General features: G+C 42.2%; 1 protein-coding gene across 4 annotated transcripts in view; it reads left to right on the forward strand.

Moving 5' to 3' along the window:
* The window catches only part of HORMAD2 (HORMA domain containing 2), a 51252-nt gene extending 33207 nt beyond the window's left edge, over positions 1-18045 (forward strand). For all 4 annotated transcript variants that reach the window (XM_079763082.1, XM_079763081.1, XM_079763084.1 and 1 more), the window contains one exon: positions 17201-18045. In XM_079763082.1, coding sequence (XP_079619208.1) covers positions 17201-17305 — 105 coding nt within the window. In that variant the 3' untranslated portion in view covers positions 17306-18045. The remainder of the gene's footprint in view (positions 1-17200) is intronic.
* Positions 18046-20644: the final 2599 nt, after the last annotated feature.

The raw sequence follows: 20644 nt of genomic DNA on the forward strand, positions 1-20644 counted from the left end.
AGCTGTGTTATGTAGTAAGCCATACTTGATTTTCCTTTCTTGCATAAGTTTTTGTTTTCCTGTGGTTAATAATTGTTTTCATTTTCTTAGTTTTCTCTATACTTACTCCTAATTCAACTTCAAATATTCTGCTGATTATCTAGACTTGAACTGTCCAAAATGGTATTCACTAACCACATGTGGTTGTTAAAATTTAAATTAATTTTAATTAGATAGAATTATAAGTTTAGTTCCTCGGTCACACCAGCCACTCTTTAAGTGCTCTGACTAGTGACTGCGGTGTTGGACAGTGCAGATATAGAACATGTCTGTCGTCACAGGAAGTTCTACTGGACAGTGCTGGTCTAAGTCTTCTCTGAGATACTCAGAAGCAATCATTTCATCCTCACTGAGAAATCTATCCTGGAGCTTTTCACTTGTGACCAAATCTGCGTGATTGCTCTCTCTGCCTGGTGCCTGCCTCTCGTCCTAGAATCTCCCTTCGCCGATTTCCAGGGAATTCTTTGCCTCTCCTTGTGGTAGATCTCTCACTTCCTATTCTTGGTTTGCTCTCTCATTTCCAGGTAATCCTCTGGTAACTTCCTGAGAGAGGGTCTTTCCTTTGGAAGAGCTTTCCATTCTCAGGGCTTCAAGCGTCACACGTATGGTGCTAACTCCCCGTTGTCAGATCTTCAGCCCTCACCATGCCCCAGAGCTCCATTTCCACATCTTTAACCTTCTGTTGGGCATTTCCACTCTGATGACTCACTACTGTGTCAAGTCCAGTATGCTCATCTTTTTATTCACCGTCGCCCTCCACCTTTCACACCCAGAACAAGTTTCTCTACCCAATTTCCCTGCCTCTCAGCATCACCTTTATCCTTTCAATGTCTTAAGTTCAGAATCCTGATAGCACTCTCCTTATTTAGTCAGGTACCAAAATTCCACCAAGCCTTCCCTTTCCAGTCTGTTCTTCCTGCCAAAACTCGAGTCCAGGCCTTCATCCTCTCACATTTGAATTATTGCCACAGCCTCCAGGCTCTCCCACAACCTCCTCTCTATCCCGCATACCACTGCCAGTCTAGTCGTCTTTAATATCACTTCGTCATATCACTTCCCCAATTAAAGTAGCTCATGACTCCTACTTCCTACTACATCAAGTCTAAACACCTCTAACTGGCTTTCAGGCTGCTCATGATCTGGCTCCATGTTACCTGTCTTATTTCCCACTATTACCCAACATGTTCCCCTTCCTTGTTACGTCAGTTCTTTTACTGTCACAAGAACAAGCCAAGTTAATTTCTGCCTGAATCTTAACAAACATACTTCTCTCGCCCGGAATGCCTTTCTTCTTTCATTGGCGCCAAATCACATCTGTCTTGCAAGAGAATTGCCTGTGCTTGCTGTGTCCACTTTCCTGCTTTCTGTTCTCTTTAACCTACTTCAATCAGGTGTTCATCCACACCACTCCACTGTGCAATACCTAATTCTCAGTATTTTCCTATCAATAGTCACTCCCTCAGTCTTTGCAATCTCAGTAAATGACACCATCATTTATTTACCCACCTCCTGTGACTAAACCCTCAGAGCCACTCTTAGTTCTTCTTCCTTGTAACCCACCTCCAGTCTACCAGCAAGTGCAGTGAGCTCCCCTTTGAAAGTAGATTTCAAGCCGAAACCGGTTTGGCTCAGTGGATAGAGCGTCAGCCTGCGGACTGAAAGGTCCCAGGTTCGATTCCGGTCAAGGGCATGTACCTTGGTTGCGGACACATCCCCAGTAGGGGGGTGTGCAAGAGGCAGCTGATCGATGTTTCTCTCTCATCGATGTTTCTAACTCTCTATCTCTCTCCCTTCCTCTCTGTAAAAAATCAATAAAATATATATATATATAAAAGAAGAATGAGTACATCTATTTGAATTAAAAAAAAAAAAGAAAGTAGATTTCAAATCTGACCACTTGTTACTATCTCATTGCTACCCCGTTAGCCCAGGTCAGCAGTACTGCCGCAGTGGCCTCCCTCTCTTCATGTGGCCCTCACACCGTTTATTTGACACAAAGCACTGAGTCACCTTTTAAAGATAGGAATCTGTTCATGTCTACTTGACTGTCCATGGCTTCAGCTTCTACAATAGTTGTCTTTAGGATATGTATTATAATAACAGGAAAAAATAAGGAATTGTACAATCTTTTAAAAAATACTTTAGTTTGAACTTATTTTTCTTTGGAAACACTAACTTACAGCTGCGAGCACAGCACAAGTAATGTACTTTTCTGAACCAGTTGCTTCGCCAACTCCAGAACACCGCAGCCTGAGGTGCCCAGAAGCCTGGGCATTCTCCTCCAGAACCGCAGCCCTGGGAGCCAGGGAGTTCATTCTGACCCATTGCTGCCATCTGACCCTCAGATTCCACCCCAGGCTTCCCAGTTGTCCCAGTCATGGCCCTTCCAGCAGAAGGGTCCGGGTTAGAGCGTATGCTGCATTTACGTGTTAAATGTCTTTGGCCTCCTTTAGTTTGGAGTAGTTCCTCAGTCTTTCTCTGACTTTCATGACCTTGACATGTATTTATAGAATGGGCCAGTTATTTTGGAGAAGGTCAGTTTGGGCTTGTCTGGTCTTTCCTCATGATTAAATTCAGGGTGTGCATCTTTTTCAAGAATGCCGCCGAAGTGGTGCCGAGTCCTCATGCTCACTGCTTCCTGTCAGGTGACACATGGTTTTGAACTATCCATTCCTGGTGATATTTATTTGGCTCACTTGATTAAGGTGGTTTCTGCCAGGCTTCTCTACTATAAAGGTACTTTCTTCCCCTTTGTAATAAATAAGTAGTTTGTAGGGAAGTACTTTGAAACTATGTAAATTAGCCTGTTCCTTATTAAACTTCCCATTTATTCATTATTTAATTATGGGTGCCTATTTTATCCATTACTAATATTTATTTTGATGCTCTCACTGTCTCAGAAATTTGCTAGTGGGAGACCCTTCAAGCTGTTTTATTTGTTTTTTTGTTTTTTTTGACATGTCCCACTTCCTTACACTTTGGCACAAGTTTGGCACAACTTTCCCCGTCCCAGTTCTGGAGTCAGCCATTTCTCCAAGGTCCCCTGGTTTTTCAGTGGTTCCTTTTAGTCACCTCGATGTGGACTCTTGCAGTGGAGAGAGCTAGAGAATATATGTAAGAGCACACACACACATACACATCTACATTTATGTCTCTATATAATAGAATTCACACATACCTATAATGACAATTCTGAGTCAATTCTATAGAAATTATTCTAGTTTTCTCACTGTCCATATTTGTAATTTCTCCATCCGTGAGGAACCTAGCTCCCATTATACTTAGCATATTTACTTAATCAGTCCCCTCAAGTGTAACCAAACTCCCACCCTTGCCACCTTCCCCACACACGTAAAGGTGTCTGTCCATCTCAGCCCTCAGGGCGCTGACTCTCCTACCCTGGACCCCTTCCCTCTCACACCTACTGCGAGTCACTGTGAAGAGGCCCTCCTCACGGCCTTCAGCTCTCATTCTCCATGCCAGGCCTGCTCTCCACATGGACGCCCTTCTCACCCTGCTCAGGCTCTGACCCCACCGTGTGGGTGCCAGTCTTGCTCTGCCACACCTAACTCTGGCATTAGGACTAAGCTGTTCATCAAGGGATGGGAAGAGGAAGAAGGTCAGTATTTTATTTAGCAAAGACTTTCTAGTTAGTGTAGATTTGGCTCCACGTGGAAAAGGCTATAACATTTCTGTTCCCTTTCCCTTAAAAAACAACATTGGTCAGTCTGAAATAGCATTGTAATCCGTGAGCAAGAAGCTAAATCAGATCTAAAAGAACCCAACTTAGGTCAGTGTAGAAACAAACATCCAGATAAAAGATTCCTCACATTTTTTTCTATCTGTTGTTCAAATATTTTGGTATTTAGACAGCTTCAGAATCACTATTAAGTGCTAATGATTATAAGTTTATGAACCTTACGTTTTGAATATGGTGGTTTCTGATGCTTGAGACCCTTGGATCAAAATTATATCTTTTAAAACTGAGAAATGCAAATATTTTGTCATAAAAGCATTATTGTCCTTTAGATATACCACAAGATTTTGCAAGGCAGTGTCTACATTGAATTAATTGTTCTTTGAAACTTCAGAACTAAAACCTCTGCAAGATCGCCCTTGATAAGCATTTCACAGATTGAAGCACTGATGAGGAATCAGGATGTTGCCATCAAAGAGACAACTCCTGGAGACTACAACTTTCCCAGGACAAAAAATACCCGGTTGCCTCCAAATCCTTTAAAGATATAAACTAACCATTCCAAGAAGTAGCTTTCTCATTCCTACTCTTACTTCAGATTTTCTTTGAGAAAGGCAAATTTAGTCTTTCTTCTAAATCAAGATGTGATATGACTGGACTTTTGTTTAATTCTAAGCCAAAACATTCCCAAACTCCCACTGCATTCCTGGGAAGCCCTGAATGCTATTGAAGTGCTCTCGGCCATGTCTCATTCCTTTCGGGAGTCGAGCACTCTCTGTCTGTACCTTCTCGGAGACCTGGAAGTGGAACCTCGCCTCCATGACTGCTCCGACCAGGTGGGTCAGATTAGCTTTACAGTCCACTTGCGAGGCAGCTAACAACACGCCTTTGTGGGGATTTGAGCACACTTCACAAAACTGCTCATGACCTCATGGGCCAGAGAAAGCGGGTCTCACGTTGTGGACTAAGCCTAAATATTAATACTACTTTATATTTATGTAGTGTCTTTTTTCCAAGGAGCTCCAACCTCCACAGACATTATGTCATTAATCCTCAAAGCATTGCTGTTTGGTACATGGCACATATTCTCCCCCTCCCTTTTTTTACTGTGATGGAAACTTGAAAGTCAGTGATGGAACCCAGCCCCCTTGTTCTCAGTCTTGACACTATACCATGAAAAAACCCCCAAAAACCAGATGAACAATTTTTCAGGCTTATTCATTGCTTCTTGGGTGGGATTTGAGAGGATGTCTCAGTTTGTATGCATTTCCATTTTCAGTGTCTCTAGGTTCCACACTTTCTTCTTCGTTTTAAGTTAAGCATTTTCAAGCATATGTAGTTCATCTTCCGCGGTTGCATTTATAGGAACTAGAAATTTGTAGCTGATATTTGAAGTTAAAGACTTTGTTATTGGATATGTAATCTCACTTATCACTCAGAGATCCCTTATACTTTTTTAAAATCTTCACCCAAGGATGTGTTTTCATTGATTTTAGAGAGAGGAAGGGAGAGAGAAGGAGAAAGAGAAACATTGGTGTGAGAGAGAAACCGATCGGTTGCCTCCCATACATGCCCCAACTGGGGATCAAACCCGCAACCCGGGCATGTGCCCTGACGGGGAATTGAGCCCACAGCCTTTTGGTGTGCGGGGTGATGCTCCAGCCAACTGAGTCACCCAGCCAGGGCTCCATTATACTTCTTATAACCCAAGATAAATTAGGTTTTTTAAAATCTCCATACCAGCTCAGAGCACATTTCACTAGAGCAACCACATATTCAATTTGTATTGGGTGATTAGCATGTACCATATATTGTGCCAAACATTTTCAAATATATTACCTTATTTTACATATGTAATATTTCATGAGAACCACTTAGATTAAGTCTCATGTGTAGGGCAAGAGGGAAAAAAGACACTAATAGAAATATGGCCTCAGCTGTTATAATAAAAAGAAAGAGCTCAATTAATTTTAATTCCCTTAGTGGAAATCCCCAGTGTAAATATTTCCACAAAAAGGGAAAATGTGGGTAAATTCTAAAACCACCAGGAATGAGCTCAATACCCTCCCCCCCCACACACACACAACTTAAAAGATTGATTCCTGTAGACTCAACAATTAATTCAAAGTGGAGAAGAGAACAAAACACAGCCATATCTACCGATGACTAATATTTCTTGATTTCACTGGGTGAGACACTTCATAATCAGGAATATTAGAACCAGGAGTTACAAACTACAGTGGCATAATTTTAAACACAAGACCAGTTTCATGTCTCATGTCTCATTTTTAGATTCTTTTATTCCTACTGTATTGCTGAAATAGATAATGGCAGTGAAAAGAGATACTTGCTTGGGGTGGGGGGAGAGAGGGAGGAAGGAGATCCGAAAAACTCTTCTAAAACAAGGAGAAACTTTCAACTTTTAATCATTAAATTCTGAAAGCCCCGGAGTGAAACGTGCCAGATGCCCTGCAACAATAGTTCTAGTCTCCTCTGCTCTCTGGCCCAGCCTGATTTGAAATGGCCCTACGTTTCTAAATAAATAGTGTTTAATTTGAAACTGGGCAGCCCTATCCATCATGGAAAATCTTTATAGTTTGGAAAATATGTACAGTATGTCATACGTTAGGTATATAATCTAGTCATATTCTGTAGCATAGCTACACTGCAGTTTATACTCAACAACCTTGGGTTTTTAAGAAAATATATTCATAACATTCTAAATGTTTGTTTTCTCTTGTCATAGGAAATATTAGCCAAAAGGAATAGCCTGGATCCCAAGTAAGAGTTTAATGAGGGGGAAATTTAGAAAGTGGTGTGTTTGCCTAGCAGCGTTGCCATGCGGGGTTGTATTGATTGTGGACTGCACAATTCCACAATCGGGGATACCTGAAACACAGACAGCCATGTGAGTGGCGCCCCCTGGAGGTGAGCAATGCCTGGCAGCCCTGATTTTAACTAATTCGGAAGGTTTTTGAAAATGCTCTTATTTTTTCTCTGATTCACAATTCACCAATTGTGACCTGCAGTAGGACTTTGATTCTTATTCTTGTGTGTGTGTGTGTGTGTGTGTGTGTGTGCGTGCAAAGTTGTTAGTTTTTCCTCTCCATATTGGTTCCAAAAGACTTCCCTCCTGACTGAGCGTTAGCACACTGGTCTGGCATACTCCCAGCTTGAGGTTTTCATGAGTCAGGGAAAACGTGTGCAGTTGGAGAAGAAGCTCGTCAGACATGTTCAACCGGCCCTGGGCTTATTTGTGAAGTCCCTCCCTGCATGCTCCTCTTCCTCTACATTCCTGCATTCCTGTGTTCAATGCTGGGCAGAGTGTGTTGTTTACACATCTGTGTTCTTACTCCTTGAAACACTGCTGCCCAGCCCTGCTGTGACATCCTGCTGCGCCCATCACCGGCACAGCACTTAGCACGGGACCTTGACTCTCTGCTTTCACCTTCCACGCCTTGATTTTCGCTCATTTTCTTTCGTCCTGAGGAAAGCACGTGGTCTCTAGATGGTGAAGATTGTGGGGGGGGGGGCAATGGGGAGAAAGCCCACCTCCATAGAACGAGACCCGGAGTGACCCCGCGGCTAGAGTGTTACTTGGTCAAAGCCCTCCACCTCCTCATTCATTCTGATTGTGGCCAGGCCTGCTTCTGCTTTATTTTTATTTATTTACAGAGAGTGGAAGGGTGGGGGAGAGACAGAGAGAGAAATGTTGATGTGACAGAGACTCATCGATTGGCTGCCTCCTGAGTCTGGGCTGGGGATCGAGCCTGCAACCCTTGGGCTGATGCTCTATCCACTGAGCCAAACTGGCGAGGGCCCTGCTTCCGCTTTAGTAAAACAATTTGAAGAGATGATATTGTGAATTTTATAGCAGTTTCAGTTTTTAGTGGTCTCGTTGATTTTAAAACAAAAATTATAAGAAACTGGTAATAGTGGTTGCTTTCTGGGGGGAATCGAGTGGCTCTGGGGTACAGGGGAAATCTCACTGCACCTTTATTTTACCTTTTGAATTTCATTCTATGGGCCTATATAAGTAATTGAAATAAATGGAAAATGGAAGCAGGCAATTAAATAGACATGAACTAAATTGATGCCATAGAAAATTCTGTTAATTATAGGAAATGATTCAAATATATTAAAAGTAACAGTAGATCAGAAAGAGAGGTATGGCTATCTTCATTTTGTTTTAGAAACTGAAAATGTTTCATTGTTTGCTGGAAAAGGAAAATAAAAATTAAGTGTCTGCTCCTCCTGTTAAACCCTAAACACCCAATGACTTCTCTTTAGGGTTTTGTTTTTCTTTTGTCTTTTTCTCCTCAAGTGAACTTAAGGCCAGTTTACAGTGGAGCTCTGACTTTTCGTGAATGTATCTTTGCCGCTCTGCCCGCCTCACATGAAGAACTAGTCAGAGGGTGCGAGTTCCTAAGTGTCATCTGCTTGGCCCTCTTCTTCCTGCCAGCGAGAGTGGGCAGCTACGGCCCGAGGTGTGGATAGCACCCTGGCAGGGCTCTTCCATCTCAGACAGACTGCAACCCGGAGTGGTCCTTTTTTTTTTTTTGTATATTCGATGGGACTCTCTCTAGAGTCATTTCTGTACTTACAGTTATACTGTGTTCCTTTCAACACCTGCTAAGTAATTTATGGAGACTCAGATTCAAGTAAATGACCTACATAGCAAATCTTTGAGAAGCAGGCTATCACATTTCCAATTCTGAATCTCCTATCTGTTCATCTCTTTTTTGAAGAATCAGCAAACCTATGTCAAGTTTAGTACATCGACTACATCATCATGCCATTGCCTCAGGGTTCCTCCTACATGCCACAAACCAAGGAAAACGTTTTCGTTTTGATAATTACTTCAAGTATGTGCTTGAGTATGTTTTTATGTGTCTTACATGTCTACTGTTAGCTACCACTGAATTAATAGTTAATTACTCAGGCCTTTGAAACTAGGAAAGAAACTGACATTTTCCCATGGAAAAGTATCTAATATTTTAAAATATTTTATACTTGTGAAAGGTAAGCCAAATAAGCTTTAAGGTGTTTTTATATTCATTCATTACCTTTCAGTTTACAAATAAAAATAGTTTCATAATAAAGTTTTCATCACATTGAAATAAAGGAAAATAAAGAGTTGAAGTAATAAGCATGTTGATTATAAACATATCAAGTAATAAAAGACATAATTTTAACAAAATTAATAAATTAATGTGTAACTTTATATTTTTAATTATATAAGTTATGCATGACTACTTCTCATAGATATTTTAAAATTACCAATCAATATATTTCATATCTTTAAAATGCGCGCACGTACACACACACACACACACACACACACGATGTGCTGTCCAGTACGATAGCCACTAGCTACATGTGGCATTAAGAATGTGAAATGTGGCTAATTTGAGTTGAGATATGCTATAAATATAAAATATACACTGAATTGTGAGGATGTATTAAAAAAAGAATATAAATTATCTCGATAATTTTTATATTGACTACATATTGAAATGATATTTTTATATTGGATTAAATAAAATTATTATTTAATTTTATTTGTTTCTTTTCCCTTATAAAAATCTATACTAATAAAAGGGGAATATACTAATTAGACCGGGAGACCTTCTGGACAAAGCTATGGTGGTGGGGCTGAGGCAGAGGCGGTTAGGGGCGATTAGGCTGGCAGGGGAGGACAGTTTGGGGCAAGCAGGCTGGCAGGGGGGGCAATTGGGGGCAAGCAGGCCAGCAGGGGGGCCAGTTGGGAGCATGCAGGCCAGCAGGGGGGGCAGTTGGGGGAAAGCAGGCCGGCAGGGGGGGCAGTTGGGAGTGAGCAGGCCGGCAGGGGTCCCAGATTGGAGAGGGTGCAGGCCGGGCTGAGGGACACCTCCCCCGTGCACGAATTTTGTGCACCGGGCCACTAGTATATCTATAAGAAAATTTAAAATTATATATGTGGTTTGTAATTGTGTCTTACATTCTATTTCTGTTGGATAACACTTTGAACAGATTGTCCTGTTCAGACTGTACCACCACAGGAAATATGTTTTTCATCTTTTCTATTGTGTGCCACTTTTATTTTTACCTTTTTAACACTATTTGTTGAAAAGACTTTCGTTTCCCCATTGAGTGTTCTTGACACCCTTGTTGAAATCATTTGACCATGTAAGTGAGGGATATTTCTGGGCTCGCTATTCCAACTCTTGGTCTGTATGTCTGTCTTTATGCCAGGACACACAAGTCTTGATGACTGTAGCTTTGTAGTAAATCAGGAAGAAAGCGGGAAGGGCGAGGCCTCCAATTTTGTTCTTTTTCAAGATCGTTTTGGAATTTCAGGGTCCCTTGAGATTTTATATGAATTTTAGAATGTACTTTTCTATTTTTGCAAAAATATGTCATTAGGATTCTAACAGGAGTTGTATTGAATCTATAGGTTGCTTTGGATAGTACTGACATATTAATACTAATTTTTTCAATTTAGAAACATGGGTTGTCTTTCCATAATTTTATACCTTGCTAAGAAGGTCTTCTCAATGCTAAAGTTGTAAAATTTTCTATATTTTCTTCTAATAAGTTTAAATATTTGCTTATTACATTTGACTCCTTAAACTAGCTGAGATTCCCCCACACACACACCCCCGCCCCTCAAAATGAGAACACTTGAATTGTCTGCCTTTTCCCGGTTAATTTTAATGCCACTTTTATTATAAATTAAAAACCCATAGATACGTAGGTTTGTTTTTAGACTGCTATTCTGTTTCACTGATCCATATGTCTACTTCTGTATTACTGTCATTATGCTTTAATTACTGTAGCTTTATATTATAACTTATTATCTGAAAGAGTGACTCTTTCCCCTCCATAGTTCTTTTTCTTTTTCAGTATTTTAAAGATTTTCCTGTACATTTTCTCTTCTAGGTGACTATTAGAATCAGCTTTAAAGTTTAAACAGACATATTAGTGAAATTTTTATTTGGATTGGATTGACTTGATAAAATAATCTTAGGAAAATTGACATTTTTATAATAATAAGTCTTTGCATTTTGGGGAAAAAATGTATTTCTATTATCACTATGGTCCCTAGGAAACTTTATGTTTACTTGGATTATAAGCAGATTGCCTCTGTAAAGCAGTTCTGTCCAGCTGAACTTCCTGTGATGATGAAAGTGTTCTGTATCTGTGATGTGTAATATGTGCTCGTGAACATTTGAACATTCGCATGTGCTGTTGAACACTTGAAATGTGATTAATGCAACTGAGGAACAGAATTTTAAATTGTATTTAATTTTGATTAATTTAAATTTAAATGGTCACATATAGCTAATGGCTACCATAATAGTGCAACTTTAGGATATATTAATAACTTTGTAATTGAACACTTTCGTAGGTGATAACAATAGGTAGTAAAAGAATTATTGATACCTACTTTGTGAAAGACACTGCATACGGCATTGGAGAGAGTCTAAAGATCATAATATTAAATACAAAGGAATTCCTAAAGAATTTAAAACCCAGTCCCAGGTAAAGGACAAATTGCTTTAAAAATATTTATGCTGCCAGAAAAACACAATTACAAAAATGTGCTGTGGGGATAAAATAGAGATTGACCTTGAAGGAATTTAAATGAGTAAGTAATAGGAGATTTTTGTTTTCTGAAATGTGGAAGAATAAAGAAGAAGGAAAGGAATGAGGTGTGTTTGGGGAATGTAACTATATCAGTTTCCTAGGGCTTCTGTAACAAATTACTACACATTTGGTGGCTTAAACATCAGAAATTAATCTCTTACCAGAGGCCAGAAGTCCACAGTCAATGTCCCTGGGCTGCAGTCAAGATGTAGACAGAGCCATACTCCCTCTGGAGGCGCCAAGGGAGATTCCGTCCTTTGCCTCTTCAGGTGTCTGCTTGCATCCCTTGGCTTGTGGCTACACCAGTCTCTGTCTTGGTGGTCACATTGAAAAACGGTGCCCCATTTTTCAGCTGATCACAGCATCCAGTTTGGCTGGAATTTGGGAAACCTAGGTGGTGGGAATGATAACAGTCATCAGTCCCTGAATGACTTGTACATGTGTGATGTTGTACCAGGCGCTCTATTTGCGCTATTCCATTTACTCATTTAAGAACTCTGTGTAGGCATTAGGGGATGATAGAGGAATCTAAAGTGACTATGTCTTTGACCTTTGATGACTGGGAGATGGTGATTAACACAAATTGAAAAGTCAAAGGAAAAACTGGTTACAAAGGGAAAAAAAAAAAGAACTTGGCTTTGGCTGTGTTTAGTGTGAGGCCCCAGTAATTATGCCCAAAAAAGGCCAACCCCAGATAGAAGCCTGTGAACCCTACATAGAGTTCTGATGGCCTCACTTACAATTTCCTAACTTTGTTTTCCCGTTTGGGTTGAAGAGGTGAATTACGAGGAACACTGAATTTGAAATCGGGAGGTGTGGGTTCAAGACTTCCATTTACTAAATGTGTGAACTGGACAAGTGATTTCATTTCTCTGAGCTTCAGTTTCCACATCTGTAAAAGAGGAATAAAACCCCCATCCCTGCCTTTACACTGTTATGGTCCGTTGTAAGCATTCAAATGTTTGTAAAAAGAGCAAATTTTTAAAAATATATTTTTATTGATTTCAGAGAGGAAGGGAGAGGGAGAGAGAGATAGAAACATCAATGATGAGAGAGAATGATGGATTGGCTGCCTCCTGCACATCCCACACTGGGGATCGAGCCCACAAGTGGGGCATGTGCCCTTGACTGGAATTGAACCCGGGACCCTTCAGTCCGCAGGCCCACGCTCTCTCCACTGAGCCAAACTGGCTAGGGCAAGAGCAAAAATTTTAATATGTCAAACTCAAGTTTTAATTTGGAAGTATTAAAAGTTCTTAAAGCTATCTGGATCCTAGCAAGTTAACATTAATTTTTAAAGTTTATTGCTGACTCCCTTTCCTATTGTCCGTAATTTTACCACATAGGTTTCCCAAGCGCCACCAAGACCAATTCTTAAAACTCTCTTCCCTGGCTTTCTCTCTGTGACAATCTGCTGGCCGTTTATCTCTCTTTCTCAGTCTCCTTTGTTGGCTCGTCTTCCACCTAATCTCTCTGTTGGCGTTCCTTGGGCTATGTCCTGGCCCCTTTCCCTTCTCACGCTCTCATCTCTCAATAAGCAAGTCCTCCACACCCATGGCATTAATTAGCCTCCATATCCTGATGACTCTCAGATTCACATCTCCAGCCCAGACCTCCCTCCTGAGCACTCCACTTCCACATACAGCTGCCTCTTCTCCAGCCACTGGGGCTTCACGGCATTCCAAACTCAGCAGGTTCAGAACGCCCATGGTTTTCTACCCGAGGGAACAGTACCTCCATCTATGAAGTTAGCTAAACCAGAAACTGGAGTCATTCTTGACATATCTGCCTCTCCTTTACCATCATATGCAATTGGTCAGTCTTCTGACTCTACCTTCTAAATATTTCTCACTGCTGACTTTTGTCTGCACTGCCACCCAAGTTATCACCTGACTACTACAATGGCGTGACTCATCACCGCATCCACTTGATGCCTCCAATACCTTTCTGCACTGCTGGCAGAGTGCTCTTGCAACATTCATTCATTCATTCATTGAAAAATATTTATTGAGCCCCTACTATGTGCAATTTGTGACCAAGACAGGCACATCCCTGATCTCCTATAATTCTACTTAAGAGCATATGATCGGGCCCAGCCCGGTGTGGCTCAGTGGGTTGGAGTGTCATCCCGTACACTGAAAGGTTGCTAGTTTGATTCCTGGTCAGGGCACATACCTCGGTTGTGGGTTTGATCCCCAGTTGGAGCATGCACAGGAGACAACTGATTGATGTTTCTCTCTCTTCTTTCTCTTTTCCTATCTTTAAAATCAGTGAAACATATCCTCGGGTGAGGATTAAAAAAGAGAGAGCATGGGGGTAGGAAAAATTTCTTTGAGGAAGTAATTTTTCATCGGAGATCTGAAGAATGACTTAGGAATTAATTAGGCAAAGAGAGGGCAGGTGGCAGGAAAAGAGCATTTGAGGCAGAAGTAACATCATGTGCAAAGGTCTCAAATCAGGAAGAAGCAAGATGTGAGAAACTGAGAGGTCAGAGGTTGAGGAGCAGAGTGCAAGAGCTGAGGCTGGAACTGCTGGGCACAGCCAGGCTCTGTGGGGGTGGTGACTCTAATTGGGAGGGATTCAGGGCATCTTGGGTCTTGGGACCCCTCAAATGGCCTGCTACAGTGAAATGTATAACAATTCCTTCATTCCCCTCTTTCTCTCTGTTTCTCTCTCTCTCTCTCTCTCTGAGCATTTTTCTGAGGAGAGAATGCATAGCTTTCATCAGGGTCTTTTTTTTTCTCTACCCCCCCCCCCCAATGTATTGTTATTGATTTCAGAGAAGAAGGGAGAGGGGGAGAGAGGGAGAAACATCAATGATGAGAATTATTGATCGGCTGCCTCCTGCACACCCCCTACTGGGGATTGAGCCCTTGACCGGAATCGAATCTGGGACCCTTCAGCCTGTAGGCCGATCCTCTATCCACTGAGCCAAACCAGATAGGGCATCATCAGGGTCTTATAGGCAATCTGCGATCCTCTTCCTCTCTAGACGTGTAAAGAGTCTCTGATGGCATGAAAGCCCAAGGTATTGACTCTGGACTTTATCCTACAAGCAGTGAGATGCCATTGGAAATTATTAAGCCAAAAATGGACAGATTGTAAAATTGACAGGGCAGGGACTTTTATCTCTTTTGCCACTGCTGTGCCCCAAGCACCTAAAACAGTGCCATGCACAGAACTGGCACTCACTAAATAATTGCTGAATGAATGAATGTCTATTGTGGCCATTGAATTATATTGTATTGCATTATTCTGCGATCATGTGCTTTATGCTTCTTCCTTATAAGAGTCAATTCTTGATAACGACTGTGTCTTATTCATCTTTATAGCACTAGAGATATGATACTAGTGCCCAGCACAATGCTGGCTTCAAATCAATTTCAAAAGCATTAATTAATTCAGCCAATAATTTAAGAGCACCTACCAGATGCCAGGAACCTGGGAATAAAAAGATGACTAATATAGTCTCATTAACCTCAAGGATAAACAGTAATAAACATTCAAACCAATTTTTTAACGTAAGTGAATAAAGAAATAAATGGGCTCATTTAAAAGAAAAGACACTTTCCAGTGCTTTTTAAATACTGCTACCAAGTCAGCTAACTATCCAGTTGTGCTTAAGGCAAAACCTGCTCTTTGGCTTCCCAATGGAGAATATATTAGCAAACCAAAAATGGAAAGCGGGGAAATATCCTACATCAGAAAGCATATTTTTAGGGCTTTTTTTCCAGATATATATGTAGCTACTCTACTTCTGAGGCTCTGTTGGTAAGTGGGTCATAGTAGCCCCTGGAAACACTTTGAAAGCTATCTGTTTAAACTACATTATGACATGCATTATAAATCATTTGATGATCACCGACGTTGCTCAAATCTCCCAGATAGTCTGTCTAGCCTGCCTGATCGTTGGCCCTTAGCTTGCTGGCTGGCTTTGGCATCAAATGTGCAAACTCAGTCCGTTGGAATACACTTGAAAAATGTTGTATGGACAAATTTGTTGGTTTATGTAGTTCATGTAGGTTATTCATCTGTGTTAGGAAGTGTCCCCTGACGAATCACATACTCGCTTTTGAACCCACTGGTTTTCTGTAAATCATTGAAAGTTCCCAGGCCTCACTGGCCTCCTTGAGATCGTATACATGATTTAAAATATCGCCATTAACGCATGCAATAAAATTCTAGTTCTGAAACTTATAATAAAACTCTGGTTTACTTTTGAGCAAAGAAGAAAAAGAGGACAAAACTATTAAACCATCAGGTCGACTTGTCATTTAAGGATTTGTATGTCCCTTTCCTTTTCTTCTCAGTGTACCCAGACTTGATAGAAATAAGGATCAGTTCATTTGAATGAAAAGCACACCCAAGCAATAGTTCTAGGAAAGCAAATCTTACCAAGTACTTTTTCTTACGACCACACTGTAACAAATAAAGAAGTTGGGTTTTGGGTTTTGGATTTTTATGTTGCTATTTCCCTTCCTTTAGAGCAGACCGGTTTCAACTTTTACATATCTAAGCAAAACATTTATTTGGTGAGCAGCTCTATTTATTTTCTCAGAGTTTTATTGTCAATGTCTTAGTTTAAGCCAAAGGGAATTTGTGGTTTCTGAGATCAGAATTTCAACTGCTTTCTAAAGCTAAAAGAAAAGTTAGTGATTACATTAACCATTTGTAGACCCAATCTTTGATTCTAAATGGTACTTAAATGTTTTATTGACATTCCCACTATTTTGTAGTAATAACATATCAATAATAATAATAATAACCTATATCTATAACAAAAGAAAAAAGGATAATGTTGGAACCTCTAGTAGATATTCTGACAAGTCTTACTTAAAAATACTTATCTTGCCCTGGCTGGTGTGGCTCGGTGGTTAGTGTATTGGCCCCACTCACCGAAGGGTCATGGGTCTGATTCCAGTCAAGGGCACGTACCTGGGTCGCAGGTTCCTCACCCTAGTTGGCAACCAATTGATGTGGGTCTCTCACATGATGTTTCTCTCGCTCTCTCTCTCCTCTTCCCCCCTCCCCTCTCCCTTCCACTCTCTCAAATCAATGGGAAAAAAATATCCTCCAATGAGGATTAACAACAACAAAAAATACTTATCTTATTCTATTTTCCTACCAAAGAAAGAACAGAGGACATGGAAAAACCTTTCCTCCCATCTAGTGGCTAGAAAATATAAAAATATCCTCTATGTGTTTCCCAGAACTCCAGGCATCGGAGTTTGTCTGACAGATTATAATATATCTAGTTGTTCATTCAGTTAAGCAAAAATAAGTCCTAAAATCTTGACCAAGGCTGAGCCCAATGGAGAACTGTATACCAATGATGACTCACTAATCAACTTCCCTTTAATCAATGACACTTCTCTTCAAGAAGAAAGAAGGTCCGTGGTCCTTCCCAGTCCATTAGTGTGAAGCCCTGAGAGGAAAGATAGGGCTGTAGGTCTCGGCCACCTGGATGGGGACTGAGATTCTATTTGCCTCTAAAGCGATCAGTGCCTGCATCTCGCCTGACCCTTACCTGCTCCTTGTTGGCCTCACACCCTGACAACTCTTCCCTCAAGAGGTGGATGTGCCGCATCCACTACAAAGAGCCAAGCAGCTGTCCCTGAAACTGGCTGCCTCCGGGTGACCTCGGCTCCTGAAACTTGGAATCGCAGCCTCTGATGCTGGCAGCGGGGCCTCTGTGCAGGGCCAAACTGGCCCACAGGAAGGCAGGTTTGGATCCGCTATGCAGCCGTGAGGATTAGTACTTGGTCTGTCTTGTATGTCCTTGTGCAGATGTCAGATCCTTTGCTGAACTGTGCCTCTCTCTGGTGGTTCTCACAGGTCCAGAGAAGGAATATGGAGTTCAGTCAGCAAAGTTCCGAGAGCACCAGGAAGAAGAGGAAGGTCAGCGAACCGATGGTACGCATCATCCCGGAGAGAAAATGAGACCGAGAAGCCTTTGCTACGTTTATCCCCAAAGAATTTTGTTTTGCAACAAACTACATGAAGTGTCTTAGTAGGAGAGTAAGTTCCTATCAAAACCTTTCCCTAAATTTGTTGTTCAGCTTCCTTAGTCAGTTTATACTTAGTAGGTAGTACGCGTGTTCACTTTGCCGCAGGGAAGCATGGTCGCCAGGGCTGCCTTGGGCTAGCAGTGCTTCCAGAACGATGGAGCGATGAGACACCCTTCCTATTTATAAAGGAGCCACAGCGGCTCCGGTGAGGAGAAGTAAGCCGTTGTTCTCAGAGGAGAGAGGGTTTTCTTTGCATAATCAAACTCCCTGGGTGCTTACACGACTGTGAAATGTTCCAACTTGTTGTAACCTGTGCCCTGGAATCCCTCTATAGCTTTATTAGAATTCCCACAGAATTGCATAGATGTGTGCGGTAGTGCTTACCCAGGTGTGATTTTTGTGTTAACGTCAGTCACGAGGTTGAACAGCTAAGTGTTGGACTATCAAGTTCTTCCAATCTGGCCCTGGGCCCTGATCTGTTGGCCAAGCCGAGGCTGGGGAAGAGGCTGCAGTCAGGAGCCTGGCTCCCTTTAAGGCCTGTGCTGAATGCTTCCCAGCAGCCCTCAGTTTACACTTCAGTCTGTAACTTGCAGATGAGGTTACTAGTTCCCTTATTCTGGAAGAATTTTGATAGACGGAATGAATTATAAATGACTTAAAGTGTTATTTTTATTATTCTATAACATGGGATTTAATTTAAATGGATAGAACCAATAAGTGAAATGTATAGGTTAAATACATTTAAATAAATGCATTGGTTAAATTTACTGGTTAAATAAAAAAAATGCAAGGTATTGCTTTCTTGCTTGGCTTTTCTTCTTTGCTTAGATTAATGTTTCTCCAAGCGCAGTAAGAACACCAGCGCCTGGAGTGCTTGTGAAAGTAGAGTTTACAAGGCCCGCTTCATTTCTACGGAAGCAAAATCTCCATGGATGGGGCCCTATGGAACCCCCCCCCCCCCGATTCCAATGTGCACAAAAGATTGAAGCCCTGAAACCCCTGACCCAGACTAATCGGGGCATCTCGGGGGCCAGGCGTGCACTTGAGCTGGAAGAAGGCTGTGTTCTCCTCAGAGGAGAATCCGAGGGAGCGCCCCTGCCCAGCTCCGCCCTTAGCCGGGCTCTCACCCATTTCTGACCGTCCATGGGCCGGGGTCTGGGATTGGGCTCACACCAGGGCCTGCTATGGGGGAGCGTCCTCACATAAGCCTGCTCTGCCACTGGAAGGGAAGGAGGGGAAAGGTATTGTGTTTATTATATCCTGGATGGAATTGCAGCCTGAGTCACCACAATTGCTTTTGAGAGAGTCGTATGAAGAGATTAGCTGTCTACCAGAGGGATTAGGGTTATTGTGTATCTCTCCGGAGGGTAGATCTGAGACCAAACTACTGAAAGCTGCAGAAGGTCCGTTTGGCTCAGTATAAAGAGGCACTTTTTCAGGTTGTCAGGATTTTGAAACGGGCTACTGCCCTGTGAGGTCTGAGTGTCCCTCCATAGCAAGTGTTTGAACACGAAGGAGCTTTACAAAGACTCCAGCAGCCTTTGACTCTCAAAGCAAAGTCATTATATGGAATAGTCAGCCTGGGCCTCAGAGGGAACCATTTTGCTTAAAAAGAGAATTTAGCTCTCTGTCTGTGTTTACACATTTCATCAACGTCGCCTAAGGTTGACAGACCCTTTAAGTCAAAGTCTAGAATCTGAATCTCTCTAGAAAATTTTTAGAGTGATTTTAGTGTCTTGGTTAACACCCCTTTCCCAACGGAAGTCTTCTGTCCATGCCAGTAGGTGGGAAGTGTGTGTCTAATGCAGTGAGTGAGGCAACAGAGAGAAGTTGCTGGGCCATGCCCTTGGCTGGCTACACAGGGAAGGAGATCTGTAATCAGGAGGACCTGAGAACCATGAACATGTGAACTAGCTGATTTTACATAGCAGAGCTAATATATGCAACCTGGTATCAAGATTGGAAGGTGTTCAGTTTTATTTACCGAACGATTTACTACAAGGATAAAAATCTTTTCTCTCGCCTATTCATTTCTGCCCTTCAAAATGAGTAAACACAAGTTCGTCAAGAAGCTGGAATTTCAGTGAAAAGAATGGCATCTGGGAGCCCGAGCTGGGGACCCCAAGCTGTCCCCCACTAGCCATTCCCTCGCCCTGGCGGTGCGTGGTTCATCGGTGTGATTGCGAAGATTAGATGACGATAGCCTAGAAACTGGGACGTTGTTCAATGAAACATTATGCAGGGGAAATTTGACTTCTGCCGCTTGGGGTTTTTCTGTCTTTACAGAAAGTTGGTCTAGCTGGAAAGAGATGGGTTCGGCTCAAAGACTGCCACCGGCCTTTGAAGCCAGGCACCGAAACCGCACCTTCATTTCCCCTCTCGGGTCCCGCTGGCGTCTGGGTTCTTTCACTCTCCAGCTCACCTCTGCCAGGAAGAGGCTGGAAACGAAGCTGAGCATGTCATCAGGGCCAAAGTGGCACACACAGGTTCAGCGTCCTGTGTGTGTGTGTTTAAAAAATAACGTTCGCCGTTAGAGCCAGTTTTCATTGTCTTAAAGTGTTCAGTTAATTTATGGTTTCAAACCCAGCAGTCCTGGCTCCTTAGAGCAGGCGTCCTCAAACTACGGCCCGCGGGCCACATGCGGGTGTTTTTGCCGTTGTGTTTTTTTACTTCAAAATAAGATATGTGCAGTGTGCATAGGAATTTGTTCATAGTTTCTTTTAAACTATAGTCCGGCCCTCCCACGGTCTGAGGGACAGTGAACTGGCCCCCTGTTTAAAAAGTTTGAGGATCCCTGCCTTAGAGGTTTCCACAGATTCTGATGGCAGAGATCATCCTCAGTTAGAATAACCATCATTCCGGAGGAGGAGGAGGATTAAATGAGGCTGAACACACTCTGCTTGTGGGAGTTAAGGTGGGGGCCTCCACCGGGTATGATTCTAGACTCGACACTCAGTAGAAAATGCCCCTCTTTGTCCCAAGTTAGAAATGATTCGTTTCTGTTTCTAAGAGTGATTCTGTGTTTGCGTCATGAGGCCCGGCTGAGGCTTGCTATGCCGTTGTCCGTTTCTGCAGAGGATGCGGGCACCACTGAGGCCTTGATGGGCCCTTCGGGGACGCATTGGAAAGCCAAGATCCTATCCAGAAACGGAGAGACTCGAGGTACTAATCCGCTCATGTGACTTCCCCTTGGACGAGCTACATCTTGGCAAATTGGGGTGCACCTTCTGGGAATGTCAACGTTGTTGAGACTGACTCTTGTAGGATGTGT

Source organism: Cnephaeus nilssonii (genome assembly GCF_951640355.1).
Source record: "Cnephaeus nilssonii genome assembly, chromosome: 22".
Classification (NCBI taxonomy): Eukaryota; Metazoa; Chordata; class Mammalia; order Chiroptera; family Vespertilionidae; genus Cnephaeus; species Cnephaeus nilssonii.